This window comes from Pelobates fuscus, chromosome 7 (assembly GCF_036172605.1).
Source record: "Pelobates fuscus isolate aPelFus1 chromosome 7, aPelFus1.pri, whole genome shotgun sequence".
Taxonomy (NCBI): Eukaryota; Metazoa; Chordata; class Amphibia; order Anura; family Pelobatidae; genus Pelobates; species Pelobates fuscus.
In genome coordinates this window covers 107529965-107543853 of record NC_086323.1, presented here as the reverse complement: position 1 = coordinate 107543853, position 13889 = coordinate 107529965, and the positions used below count along the sequence as shown (strand labels likewise).

The following is a 13889-nucleotide window of genomic DNA, read 5'->3' as shown; positions in this document are numbered from 1 at the left end:
CTGCAAAAGGAAACTTGTTTGACTGCTAGGTAAATTGCATGTCCATGTAGAAAACAGCCATTTGACCCACTAACTACTTCTAGGTGGACACCTTTCGTCTACATAACATATTGCAAGTATATCTGATTTTTATGTGTGCTGCCCTTTAAACATGTAGAGCTGTGGAGGCGGTATTGGCACACTTTAGCTCGGGAAGGTTTTGCATAAACAGGGTGTTTATAGTTGCTATTCTACTCAGTTAAATATTAACTAATATTAAAGAATGTTCTATAAAACAGGAGCAGATATACAGTCTGTGAGAGACAGGGCTTCTGGAACACGGTGAACATAAAACAAGATTTCAGATAGTACAGAGAAAGGAGCAGTCTGACTCTAGGATAAGACAATCAGACAATTCTAATACAATAAAAGTGTATTCTAGGAGGTGGATGTTTAGAAGATTAGAAGTTAAACAGTAGACTTGAAGTCACTGTATCTTTTGGGAAACATTTATTGTATTGTGGAGGTTTACAATTAAATGTACAGACAGAATAGATTTGCTATTTGAAATGCAGTCTTTTTTCAGTAATGTTTTCATTTTGGGAATTATACTTATAATATCTCTTCTGCTGCTGGACTTCATAAAACGCAGGAAGACATGGGCTCGCTTCCCCCCAGGACCTCCTTCAAAGCCATTTGTGGGTAATATGCTGCAGGTAGACTTCAAAAATCCTCACATCGCATTCTGCAAGGTATGTCACCTAGGACTCGTGGAAATTGAAATTTATAGGACGGAGTGGATTAATACTGATTTGCTTCTGTAGTTATGAATAGGCAAGTACTGGTGATGTTCTTTAAATGAAAGTGACATGATTTGGCAAGTGATTTAATGTGAGAAAGACAGCAATATTATATGCAAATCTTTTTTATTGAGACTTGTAAGAGCAATTGGGAGATTGTATAATGTTGTATGATGTTTTCAAGTACTAAAAATACAGTTAGAATACAAGAACCTAATTTAATATGAAAAAAATGGGAGAAAATAATAAATGTTATTTTTTTAGTTCTACATGACATTTTAACTGTCAATGTCATAATACTGTTTGCTTTTACTGCAATAAAATACACATATTTGTATTCAGCAAAGTCTCACGTGTAAAACAGTACCCCCTATGTGCAGGTTTTATGGTGTTTTGGGAAGTTACAGGGTCAAATAAAGCATGTTACATTTGAAATTCTCCAGATTTGTTACGTTGCCTTTGAGACTGTATACTAGCCCAGGAATAACATTTACACCCATAATGGCATACCATTTGCAATAGTAGACAACCCAAGGTATTGCAAATGGGGTATGTCCAGTCCTTTTTAAGTAGCCATTTGGTCACAAACACTGACCAAAGTTAGCGTTAGTATTTGTGTGTGAAAAATGCAAAAAACGCTAATTTTGGCCAGTGTTTGTGACTAAGTGGCTACTAAAAAAGACTGTAAATACCCCATTTGCAATACCTTGGGCTGTCTACTATTGCAAATGGTATGCCATCATAGGGGTAATTTTCATTCTTGGGCTACCACAGGGTCTCAAAGGCAACGTAACCAATCTGGCGAATTTTAATGTGAAAAAAATGAAACACAAGCCTTATATGTGACGCTGTAACTTTTGAAAACACCATAAAACCTGTACATGAGGGGTACTGTTGTACTTGGGAGACTTCGCTGAAGACAAATATTTGTATTTCAAAACAGTAAAAAGTATCACAGCAATAATATCGTCCGTGTAAGTGCTGTTTGTGCGTGAAAAATTCAAAAAAATTAACTTTTACTGGCAATATCATCATTGTAATACATTTTACTGTTTTGAAACACTAATATTTGTGTTCAGCAAAGTCTCCCGAGTAAAACAGTACTCCCCATGTAAAGGTTTTATGGTGTCTTCGAAAGTTATAGGGTTAAATATAGTGCTAGCAAATTAAATTCCCTATACTTTCAGCATGGGTTGTCAGGCAGGTCCCGCTAATTGTAATGAATTAAGATACCTAATTATGTAAACATATTACATAAATATATATGTAGAATTAATATATGTATATATACGTATGTGTTTATATATATGTATATATATATATATATATATATATATAATTTTAAAACATATATTTTTATTTATATATAGGTATATATATAGTGATATATACGTATATATTTATGTATATAGATATATATATTATTTTGTTCTACGTGTATTTTGATATAAATATATATATATTAATATCACAATACAGTTAGAATGAAATAACACACATCTATATATTGTTTAATTATTTATTTTTAATTATTTTTTTAATTTTATTTTTTAACGTATTTACATGTTTATTTTTTTTATATTATATATAAATACATATATAACAATACTTATATATATATTTAATCATTATCAGTCTACGTGTAATTTGATATTAATATATATATAAAAAACTATATATATTCATAGTAAAATACACCTAGACAGTGTATGTGTGTGTGTGTATATGTATATATATATACTTAGATCATATATATATATATGATCAGAGCTTATTGAGGATTGGCTCCAATCACTCTTGCCTTGTGTCCTTTAGGTGACACACACCTTTAAATCCAGATAAAATGTAATCCTCAAAAATAAAGAGAAAGAAAACAGGGAAAACTTGCCCTGGTGTTGAAATCCTTGGGATAACAGTGTACAAACATGCATATAAAGGTGAAGATTGCTTCTCACCTGGGTAAGAGCCTGTAACCTGGCTCTAAGTAAATGAGCATATGAGTCCTTTTGGGATGACTCCTTCCCTCTTTAGCAGGATGGAAGATGCACCAGATATATGTATATCAAATAAAAATAATATTTATAACATACACTTTTAAAATCAATATGATACATACAGTATATAGGTGAGTCCAAAACGCGTTTCGCCGATTCCGTTCGGCTTTCTCAATTGGTAGCTTCCATCCTGTTCTCTTCCTGATTATAATCCCCGCCTTCCATCATGATTGGTGGCAAGAAATCGCGAGCCAACTGGCTAAAGTGCTCCAGCTGTAATGCTCTATCCCTTAGCGGTGACGTCATCACGCACGTACACGCGATCGCGCGGGTGACGTCACTTCCGGGAATGTGAAAGGGTAGTATTCACCCCATTAGTTCTTAGTATCCAATGTTCTTCTTTCGGTTTGGCTGACATCACTTCCTTTTTTCAACGCCACCCCTCCAGTCCATTACAACAGTTCATTCATTCATTTTAACTGATGGCAAAAAGTGCTGGCAATAGTGATGTCTCGAACGGTTCGCTGGCAAATAGTTCTTTGCGAACATAGCGTGTTTGCGTTCGCCACGGATGGTGAACATATGCGATGTTCGGTCCGCCCCCTATTCGTCATCATTAAATAAACTTTGACCCTGTACCTCACAGTCAGCAGACACATTCCAGCCAATCAGCAGCAGACCCTCCCTCCCAGACCCTCCCACCTCCTAGACAGCATACAATTTAGATTAATTCTGAAGCTGCATTCATTTTTTTTTTTTTGTATTATTTTTTCTTTGTGTTTATTATACATTATCCTCCATAGCCAGTAACCTGTGTTTATTACACATTATCCCCCATAGCCAGTAACCTGTGTTTATTATACATTATCCCCCATAGCAAGTAACCTGTGTTTATTATACATTATTCCCCCATAGCCAGTAACCTGTGTTTGTTAAACATTATACTGACATAGCCAGTAACCTGTGTTTATTATACATTATCCCCCCCCCATAGCCAGTAACCTGTGCTTAATATACATTATCTCCCCCATAGCCAGTAACCTGTGTTTATTATACATTATCCCCCCACAACCAGTAACCTGTGTTTATTATACATTATCCCCCCACAACCAGTAACCTGTGTTTATTATACATTATCCCCCCATAGCCAGTAACCTGTGTTTATTATACATTATCCTCCCCATAGCCAGTAACCTGTGTTTATTATACATTATCCCCCCATAGCCAGTAACCTGTGTTTATTATACATTATCCTCCCATAGGCAGTAAGCTGTGTTTATTATACATTATCCCTCCATAGCCAGTAACTTGTGTTTATTATACATTACCCCCCATAGCCAGTAACCTGTGTTTATTATACATTATCCTCCCATAGCCAGTAACCTGTGCTTATTATACATTATCCTCCCATAGCCAGTAACCTGTGTTTATTATACATTATCCCTCCCATAGTCAGTGACCTGTGTTTATTATACATTATCCCCCCCATAGCTAGTAACCTGTGTTTATTATACATTATCCCTCCATAGCCAGTAACCTGTGTTTATTATACATTATCCCCCATAGCCAGTAACCTGTGTTTATTATACATTATCCCCCATAGTCATTTATCATTGGACCTAGGCAGCATGATGTCTTAGGCCGGCCCAGAGAGTGAGTGAGTGAGTGAGTGAATAATATAATATATATGTTCAGAAACATATTAGTAATATATGTAAATCGGGTTCATGCAAAGAGGGTGAAAAGGTATTAAAGAAAAACACACTTATCGCATCAAATTTACAAAGCCAAACTTTTAAAAGCGTTCCTCATTTCTTTCTCGGGATGAGGAATATATCGGTTGTAGACTGAGGATTTCCATCTGCCCAATCTTTTTTTTTTTTTTTTGTAAATTTGATTTTTATTAACGTATTTGCAATGTCATTTCAACAAGAGTTAAGCAAGAAGGAATGGGACTCGCAGGTCCCTGGGAACTTTACAATAACTGTCGTGAAGGTGAGACTCGCAGGTCTCTCAGTTTTTTGGAAGTTCGTGGATGCGCAGATCCAATTGGTGTCATTAACGACTTCAAGTATGTATAGTGATCATGAGCCATGTGGCTCTCAACTGATGTCATGAATGTACACATTTAACTTTCAATTGTAAATTTTTAAATTCCTTAAATTCTAAAATTCTACCCCCTCTATCATTAACAGTAGAATGCTGTGTTGGGTAGGTCATGTCCCAGCTGGTTAAACCGGGTGGGTTCCACTCTATGTCATACCCTTAATTCGGGCTTGCTTGTCCACTTCAATGACGGATTTGTGGGTCCCTATTAGTTGGTGTGGTGTGTGTCTCTTTCCGTCGTCTCTGGCGTGTGTCATGTGTGTTGTCGGCTTTAGCTTGGTGGTTGGTGGCTGTTTACACTCTGCCATGGTTATGTGGCGTTGGTGGTCTGCGTCTTCATCGTGAGCCGTAGTATGTATGAGACCCTCCGCTGGTATGTGCCTTTAAGTGTGCCATACGGCCCCCCATCTTGGGTGTGTGTGATAGTGCTCTCGTCGGGCTATTGTATTTCCTTGTGCCGTTTTAGTAGTTTGTCTTGTCTGTGCGGGGGTGTGTCTGAGTGTGGGAGGTGGGGTTCCCCGTCTTGTGGTGGTAGGTTGTATTTACGCCAGGTCGAGCCATAGTTCGTCCAGGGTAATCACCTGTCCCTTTCTCTAGTTCTCTAAGGGTGTGGTCTCTAAGTGTCCACGGCATAGCAAGTGGCCTCTAGGGTGTCTTTGTTTCGGGTAACGTTGACCTACTGTATGTTTATGCAGTTGAGTGGGGTCTGTCAGCGTTTTCTCTTTGGGAATTGGGGAAGGGTAGGCACGTGGGGGTGGGGTGGTCAGGTTGGTCGTCTGTCGGTAGTCCTCTGTCGCCTTGGGTGTTCAGTTTCCGTGTTCTAACTAGTGTTCTGGAGGTGAGCATCAGTGATTGTCCTAAGGTCCAGTTGGAATTTCGGCTTTGCCGTCTCTAGGATCCAGTATGTCCATATGTCAGTGTATGTCGTCGGGGTAGTGTTTGTCGTCATTGTCAGTTCTTCTATAGTCCTTAGTTCCTCCATCTGGTTGAACCAGGACAGCATTGATGGTGTCACTGGTTTCTTACAGAATTGAGGGAGTACTCGTTTGGCTACATTTAGTATTCTGATAGTCATAGATTTTTTATATTTTGAGTGGGGAACTGGTGTATGGTGTAAGAGCATCGCTGCCGGTTCCAGGGGGGGTGGTCGTTCTGTGAACTTCCCTAGCATTTTGTGTATTCCCCGCCAGTATGGGGTGATCAGTGCGCAATCCCACCAGATATGTTTCAATGTACCTTCCTCCCTTTCGCATCTCCAGCACAGACTGGATATGCTTGGGTTCATTTGGTGTAGGAGATGTGGCGTCTTATACCATTGCGTCAGGAGTTTGTAGGCCGTTTCCTGCGTTTTACTGTGTGTGGAGCAGTGGTGTGTGAGGTAGCATATCGATTCCCATTCCCCTTCCGTGAGTGTGATTCCTAGGGCTGCTTCCCATTTGCCCATGAAACGGGGCGGCTCAGTCGGGAGTTCCGACTGTAACATGGAGTACAAGGAGGATATCCCGTGTGGGAGTGGGTCTGGGTGCGCGCTGATCCTCTCTATTGTGGTACATTCCCTGCCGAGCGCTGGTCCCTGTGGTAGGGTGTGTATGTAGTTTATAAGTTGGGCATAACGAAAGCGGTGCATAAATGTGGGGGGCGTTTCCTCTAGCATGTCTGTTAGCTGTTTGCAGGCCCCTCCCTGGAGAGTGTGATGTAGACGTGGGTATGCGTTCGGGATGATGTTTCTGAGGGCTCGCGGGTCTAGTCCTGGGGGAAAGTCCTCATTATGTGTCAGTGGCATAAGGGGGGAGGGGTAGGGTGACAAGTTCCCCTGTCTCTTGGCCTTCCACCATACTCCCAGGGTGTTTTTCGTATATATGGACATGTCGTGTCCTTCCGTCGAGTCGCGACTCCATGGGAGTCCCGCGATCGGTCTACCTGCATCCGTCTCCTCTACCGTTTTCCACAGTTTGTGTACCCCGTCCTTAGACCATTCAACAACCCTCTGTAGATGCGTGGCCACATAATATAGTTGAAAATCTGGGAGGGCTAGTCCCCCTTTATCCTTAGGTCTGGTCAGTGTGGAGAATTTTGCTCTAGGTTTCCCCCCGCCCCATATGTATCTGGTCATCTCTTTCCTGAGAGTTATAAAGAAGGGTCTCGGAATTACAATGGGGATGGCCTGAAGAAGGTACAAGAGGCGCGGGAGGAGGTTCATTTTTATGACCTGTACTCGCCCTAGCCACGAGATATGGGGATATGACCATTCCCGCATGTCTCTCCGAAACGTCTGTAGAATGACCGCGAAGTTGTCCCTAAACAGGTCTCCCGTGTGTTTGGTCAGCCAAATTCCTAGATATTTAATCTTGTTTTCGGCCCATTGAAAGGGGAAGCTGCGTCTCAGGGATTCCGCTCTCGTGTGGGGTACGCTAACGTTTAGGATGTGTGATTTTCCGTAGTTGATTTTCATATTTGATAGGTCCCCAAATGTCTGTAGTTCTTTCATTATGTTCGGTAGAGTAATCACTGAGTTGGTCACCACAAAAAGCAGGTCGTCAGCGTATGCCGCTACCTTATGGTGTACTGGGCCTGTTGTCAGGCCTGTCACGTCTGCGTTGTGTCTGATGTGTGTAAGGAACGGCTCCAAGGCCAGAGCGAATAGGAGCGGCGACAGGGGGCACCCCTGCCTGGTGCCATTGTGGATGGTGAAGGCATTAGTCAGCGCCCCATTAACTAGCACCTGGGCAGTAGGTTCTCGATATAGTGCCTCTATCCATTGTCTTAAGTGGGGGCCCAGTCCCATGTGGGCGAGCGTTTCAAAGAGGTACTCCCAACGTACCCTGTCGAAGGCCTTCTCCGCATATGTGGACAGCAGGAGAAGGCCTCCAACATCCTTCCCGCTGCCGTGCATGAGGGTAAGTGCCCTGATGGTTTTGTCTCGGGCCTCGCGCCCCATCACAAATCCCACCTGGTCAGGGTGGATCAGAGATGGGATGTGCTTCGTGAGGCGCGCGGCGAGGACCTTAGCTAGGAGTTTAACGTCGCAGTTAATTAACGAGATTGGTCTATAGTTCCCACAATATTCCCTGTCTTTGCCGTCCTTGGGTATGACAGTTATGTGGGCCGTCAGGGCTTGCTTGGGGATATGTTCCCCGTCCCGTACTGCGTTGAACGCCTCCACCATTGGTGGGAGTAGCTCCTCCGCGTACGTCTTATAGTATTTCACCGGCAGGCCGTCCGGCCCTGGGCTTTTACCGGGTTTGGTGCTCTTGACTGCTATCGACAGCTCCTCTATTGTGATGGGCTCGTCAAGCACGTCGGCAGTTTCTGCGTCTAGAGTCGGCATTGGGTACCTCGTCAAGTATGATTGGATCAAGTGGCGAAGGCGGGCCTTCGCTGGTTCGGTCTGTGGTTGCGGGAGTGTGTATAGCTCCGTATAGTATGCGCGGATTGCGTTCATGATGTCCGATGGGAGGCGGTGTAGGGTACCCTTTTTGTCCCTGATCTTGTCTATATATGTGTGTTGCCTCTGTTTCCGCAGCATTGCTGCCAGAAGCTTGCCGCTCTTATTCCCGTGTAGGGTAAAGAAGGCTTTATGTCTAGCAGCGTCTCTGTGGTGTTTAGAGTGGATTAACGTAGCTAAATCCCTTCTCAATTGTAAGAGTCGGGATTGGAGTGTGTGGTCTGGGTCAAGTTTGTTTTGGTCATCTGTTTTGTGAATTTCCTCGAGGAGGCTTGCCTGTCTTAGTTCAGTTTGTTTCTTTATGATCGCCCCTTGTTGAATGTAATGTCCCCTTATTACGGATTTGTGCGCTTCCCAGCGTACTGTCGGGGATGTGTGTTCGGCGGTATTGAGGGATAGGTAGTCTCTGATTTTGTCGCCTATGAGGGTTACGATCTCCGGGTTAGTGAGTAGGTATTCGTTTAATCTCCATTTCGGGGTAGTGGGGCGAAAAAGTGGCGATTTTAATTTGAGGGTGACTGGCGCGTGGTCTGACCATGACGCCGTTCCAATCGTGGCTTCGGTGACTAGTGAGAGGTCGTAATGTGTAGTGTATATATGGTCTATTCGGGAGTATGAGTTGTGTGGGTGGGAAAAGAAGGTGTAATCTCTCATATCTGGGTGATGGGCTCTCCAACAGTCAACCAGGCGGTGACTGCGGAGTAAGGTTTTAATGTTTTGCCGTTGCTGCGTGGGAATATGGGAGGTGCCTGATGATGTGTCCCATGTTGGGTCTAGTGCCACGTTGAAGTCCCCTCCTAGTATGAGGGTCCCGTCCCAAAACTCCATGAGTTTGCGGAGTGTTTGCTTGAGAAAGCGGTAGTGTCGTGTGTTGGGGGTATATACTGTCGCGAACGTGTATTGGCGCTCTGCTATTTTCCATTTGAGGAACAAGTATCTGCCTTAGTCATCCGTCATGCATTCCCCCTCCTGGAACGGCACGCTCTTGTGAAGTAATATCGCTGTTCCCCTTGCCTTACCCCCGTGATAATAACTGTAGTAGCCTTGCGTGTAGCGGTGATTAGTCAGTTTGGGTCTAGCCCCTTTCTTAAAATGTGTTTCCTGTATCATAACTACTGAGGCCCTCTGCTCGTGAAAGTCCCTCAGCGCCCCGGATCTTTTCTCCGGTTTGTTTAGTCCCTTTGCGTTGATGGTGATAACGTGTAGGGGAGCAGGTGTCAGGGCCATGTCTCTCGTCCTGTGTGTCTCGGGTGGGTGTCACTTCTAGTTCCTAGTCTCTGCTGTATGGGCGGTGCAATAGTAGTTCGTGTGTCGTGGTCGGTGGGGGTGTCCGGTGTCTAGTAAGGGTGGTAGTAGGGTATACGAGGGGGGGGTAGGGTAAGGGGTGGGGTACGTCTCGGTCTCGCGACCGCTAGGTGTAGACATTGGGGAGTCGCAGTCCGCGGCACCACCTGTGGTGCACGTGGGTTGCTCACCGTTTGGTCGGCGTCTCTCCTACTAGGCGTAGGTCGGGTGTCCGGGCGTCAGTGTCGGCGTCTCAGTGACATGTCCCCTGGTGTCCCTGTGCGGCTCTTAAGAGGTGGTATAATGGGATGTGTTCGTCTTCCCCGTCTCTAGGTGTTTCTTTCCATGGGTTTGTGCGTGTTAGTCAACTCACGTACGTGGCATGCCCGGTCGCTACTGTTAGGTGTGGCATAAACAACATTATTAACATTGAATTATTCATCACAACATGTATAAACGATTAACTGGCAGTTCAAACTTTTTTTAAAAAAAAGAAAAAACATCAAATGTATCGCTACCCCCCTCCCCCTTGGCCTCCCCGGCTAAGCTAACTGGTGAGTTGCGTCTAGAACCCCATTCCTCTGGACAGCGTGCATAGATCCTGATTAAGTGCTAGAGCCCCCTAGGTTGGGGTCAGTTCCAAGTCAGTCCTATTCCCCTTGGAGCTGTTAGGCCCGCTGCAGGCGTTTTGGATGTAGCTAAGGTGGCGGACCCCCTGGGGCCCAGGCTCCCTCCTCCCCTGTGCCCCGTGGCGTCCACCGTGCTGGCGGTCCGGGCTGAGTGGTTTCTACCTGACTATTGTCTCTCTAACACATCTGCTGGCTGGGGTCCCCGCCCCAGGTGGGCCCCGCCGGCGCCACCGCCCGCCTGCTCCCCGGAGTTCGTCACAGGGCGGGTGGGTGACAGCGGCCGGGCCCAGCCGGCGCGGAGGGCCCCCCTCCAGATCTTATCAAACAGCGCATTTAATATAATGAGAAACAACAGTGATTACATTCCCATCCTGCTACCCCCCTCCCTCCAAGTGGGAGCCCCCTCAGTGCCCATGTAGTCCGTTAGGTTACCCTGCTCCACCGAATTGTGGAGCCCGTGTTGTGTGTTCGATCTCCGTAGCTTCCTTGTCATCGTAGGGGATCGTGTCTTTCTTTGGTGTGGTTAGTTTCAGCGTAGCGGGATCTATTTGGTGTGTCCAAAGTCTCTGATTTCTCGGGTCCGAGATGGGATCGACTGCTCAGTTTGTCAGTGGTGCCGGTGGGGGACCTCGGGTTGGGGGGCCCAAAGTGCCCGGCTCTTTACATGTTGGCGCCTGAGGGGCGCGTGGTTTTTTGTCTCGTTCTCCGAGGCCTCGGTGTTTGCTGCGGCCTGTTCTGTGTCTCAGGTGAGAAGGTGTAAAAGGCCATCGGGTCTGGCCAAGGCAGTTGTATCTGTGGCAATTGGAGTTCCCGTATAATGTCTCTAAGGTCTTCTTCGCTCTTCACCGTGAAAGGGCCTGTATTCGTCGTGATTTGTAATCCGTTAGGGAAGCTCCAGCGGTATCTAATTTTGTTGGCCTGTAGTACTCTCGTGAGGGGGCGCATGGCCCTGCGGTATGCTAGGGTCGCCGGAGATAAATCTGGGTAAAGTTGTATTTCTGCACCCTTGTGTAGGATTTGCCGTTGGTCTCTGGCGTTTTTCAAGATGTCTTCCTTAACTTGGAAGTGCAGTAAGCAACAGATGACGTCCCGTGGAGGGGACTCCGGTGGGCCTCTGGGCCTGAGTGCCCTGTGTGCCCTGACGAACTCAACGGGCGTATTGGGCGGCCTCAGCAAGAGGGCATTAAATATTTCCGTGAGAGTTTCACGGATCGGCGTGGTCTGGTCCAGTTCTTCGGGTAAGCCCCGGATTCTGAGGTTCTGTCTTCGCCCCCTGTTATCTAGGTCTTCCATGTGGAGGGCCATTTGGCGGAGCTGTGTTTCTTGTCGTTTTATGATGCCTGCAGTTGCTTTCTGCGCTGATGTGACATGGTCGCAGTCTGCTTCTAGCTGTGCCAGTTTGCTGTGTATCCCCTGCATGTCCTCCCTCAGGGCGTGTAATTCCCCGGTGATGGATTTATGGAGGGCATCATTGGCCTCTTTGAGGTCCGATTTCGTGGGCAGGTTGCTCAGTATAGTCGCCCAGTCCAGCTGGGAAGGGGGCAGGTCGGGTGGTACAGGTACCTGCTCGTGGTGTCCGCCGCATGGCAAGGCCGTGTGGATTGTGCCTGAGGCTTCCGTTTCCCCTGAGGCCTGAGCGGCCTGGTCTGCTTGGGCCGTGAGGAATTTGCGCATATTTGCTGTCTGTGACCCCCTCGGGGTGTCGGTGGTCGTGGTAGCGTGTTGGGAGCGGTTGTTTTTCCCCATTTTTCGTGTGTTGAGGCTGGTGAGACGGGTTTTTCAGTTTAGCCTGCAGGGAGCTCCTGGTTCACGCCGCCATTCCGCTCGGCGCTCAAGCCACGCCAGCCTGCCCAATCTTTTAATAATATGCACTGGAGTGTCAGTGTTGAAGGAGACCGAAGCTGCCCCTATTCTAAATGAAAGACCCGAGACATGGATACAACCCAATCTTAGGAGTAGTGTTCTGATGTAGAAGATGAATTTAGCCGTAGTCAGAGGGATTCAGTGAGAGTAGTGGTGAAATGTGTGTGGCATGACTGAGTGTGGGTAAGTAAGAGTCAAGTATTTTAACTGGGCACTAGTTCTAGGTGGGATAAAGTGGTATAGCGGATGGATGAGTAGTTTGGTTCGTTTTAGAGGTTTGTAGAGAAAGTATATAGTGGTCATGATTTTTAGCCAATATCCAATATTTTTAAGGTGGTCCCAGTGCCACCACTCATATCTGGTGTCACAATAGCTTGCATTTAAAAAAAAACAAAAAACCTTTTTGACTGTAATATAATAGCAGTCAGTTTCCTTCACACGTGTGCGTTTCAGGGCCTGCCAGGGCACAGTGTCACACCAGTGCAACTCATATCTGGTGTAACAGTAGTGTACATTTAAAAATAAAATACAGGGGGCTTGTTGTCACCTTTCGGGGACCCTAGGTGTTGTACGTGGCTGGGTGGAGGAAGAGACCTTCAATGACATCAGTGAGGACAAGGAACGGGACATGGCTAGCTTGGTATCCAACCTTGTGCAAATGGGGAGTTTGCGGTTGTGCAAATGGACTGTTTGCGGTTGTTTGCGGTGCGTTAAACGGGGAGTTTGGTCTGTCACTATGAAGCGGGCGTAACCCTTACACTACCTGATCGATACAACATCATACCTGATGTTTTAAAGCACGTTATTCCAAACAATTTAGGAATGTTAGGTGATTTATGCCCTTTATGGATTAAAACCAGACTCTGCATCAACTATGTAATTTTCCATGGGAGTATTGCCATGGTTCCCCCTCCGGCATGCCACAGTCCAGGTGTTAGTCCCCTTTTAACAACTTTTCCAGCACTGTTGTGGCCAGAAAGAGTCCCTGTGGGTTTTAAAATTCGCCTGCCTATTGAAGTCTATGGCGGTTCGCCAGGTTCGCCCGTTCGCGAACATTTGTGGAAGTTCGCGTTCGCCATTCGCGAACGGAAAATTTTATGTTCGTGACATCACTAGCTGTCAATCAAAGGGCCATCCATAGTGTTGTTGTTAGTCTTCAATCCTAAAGCAAATATGCTCATATTTGGGCATTTCAAACATAAATAATAAACAATAAAGTGCATCAATTAGTTTGTATACTTTTCAAAGGTAATGCACACATACAAAGAACATATACATTATTTCAAACAAAAGATGATAGTGCAAAGTGTTAATGATGTATTTCCCACTTGAGAATTATATGAATGTTTGAAATGCCCAAGAACATTGGATACTAAGAACTAATGGGGTGAATACTACCCTTTCACATTCCCGTAAGTGACGTCACCCGCGTGATCGCGTGTACGTGCGTGATGACGACACCGCTAAAGGATAGAGCATTACAGCTGGAGCACTTTACCCTCCCTCGCAGGGACGTCCGTGATTGGTTGGCTCGCGATTTCTTGCCACCAATCAGGACGGAAGGCGGGGATTATAATCAGGAAGAGAGCAGGATGGAAGCTACCAATTGAGAAAGCCGAACGGAATCGTCGAAACGCGTTTTGAACTCACCTATATACTGTATGTATCATATTGATTTTAAAAGTGTATGTAATAAATATTATTTTTATTTGATATACATATATCTGGTGCATCTTCCATCCTGCTAAAGAGGGAAGGAGTCATCCCAAAAGGACTCATATGCTCATTT

At 45.3% G+C, this 13889-nt stretch overlaps 1 protein-coding gene across 1 annotated transcript in view; it reads left to right on the top strand.

The window, feature by feature from the left end:
- The first annotated feature begins 548 nt into the window (after positions 1–548).
- Positions 549–13889, top strand: part of LOC134569187 (cytochrome P450 2D6-like) — a 65813-nt gene continuing 52472 nt past the window's right edge. Inside the window, exon 1 of the mRNA XM_063428097.1 lies at positions 549–731. Coding sequence (XP_063284167.1) covers positions 549–731 — 183 coding nt within the window. The remainder of the gene's footprint in view (positions 732–13889) is intronic.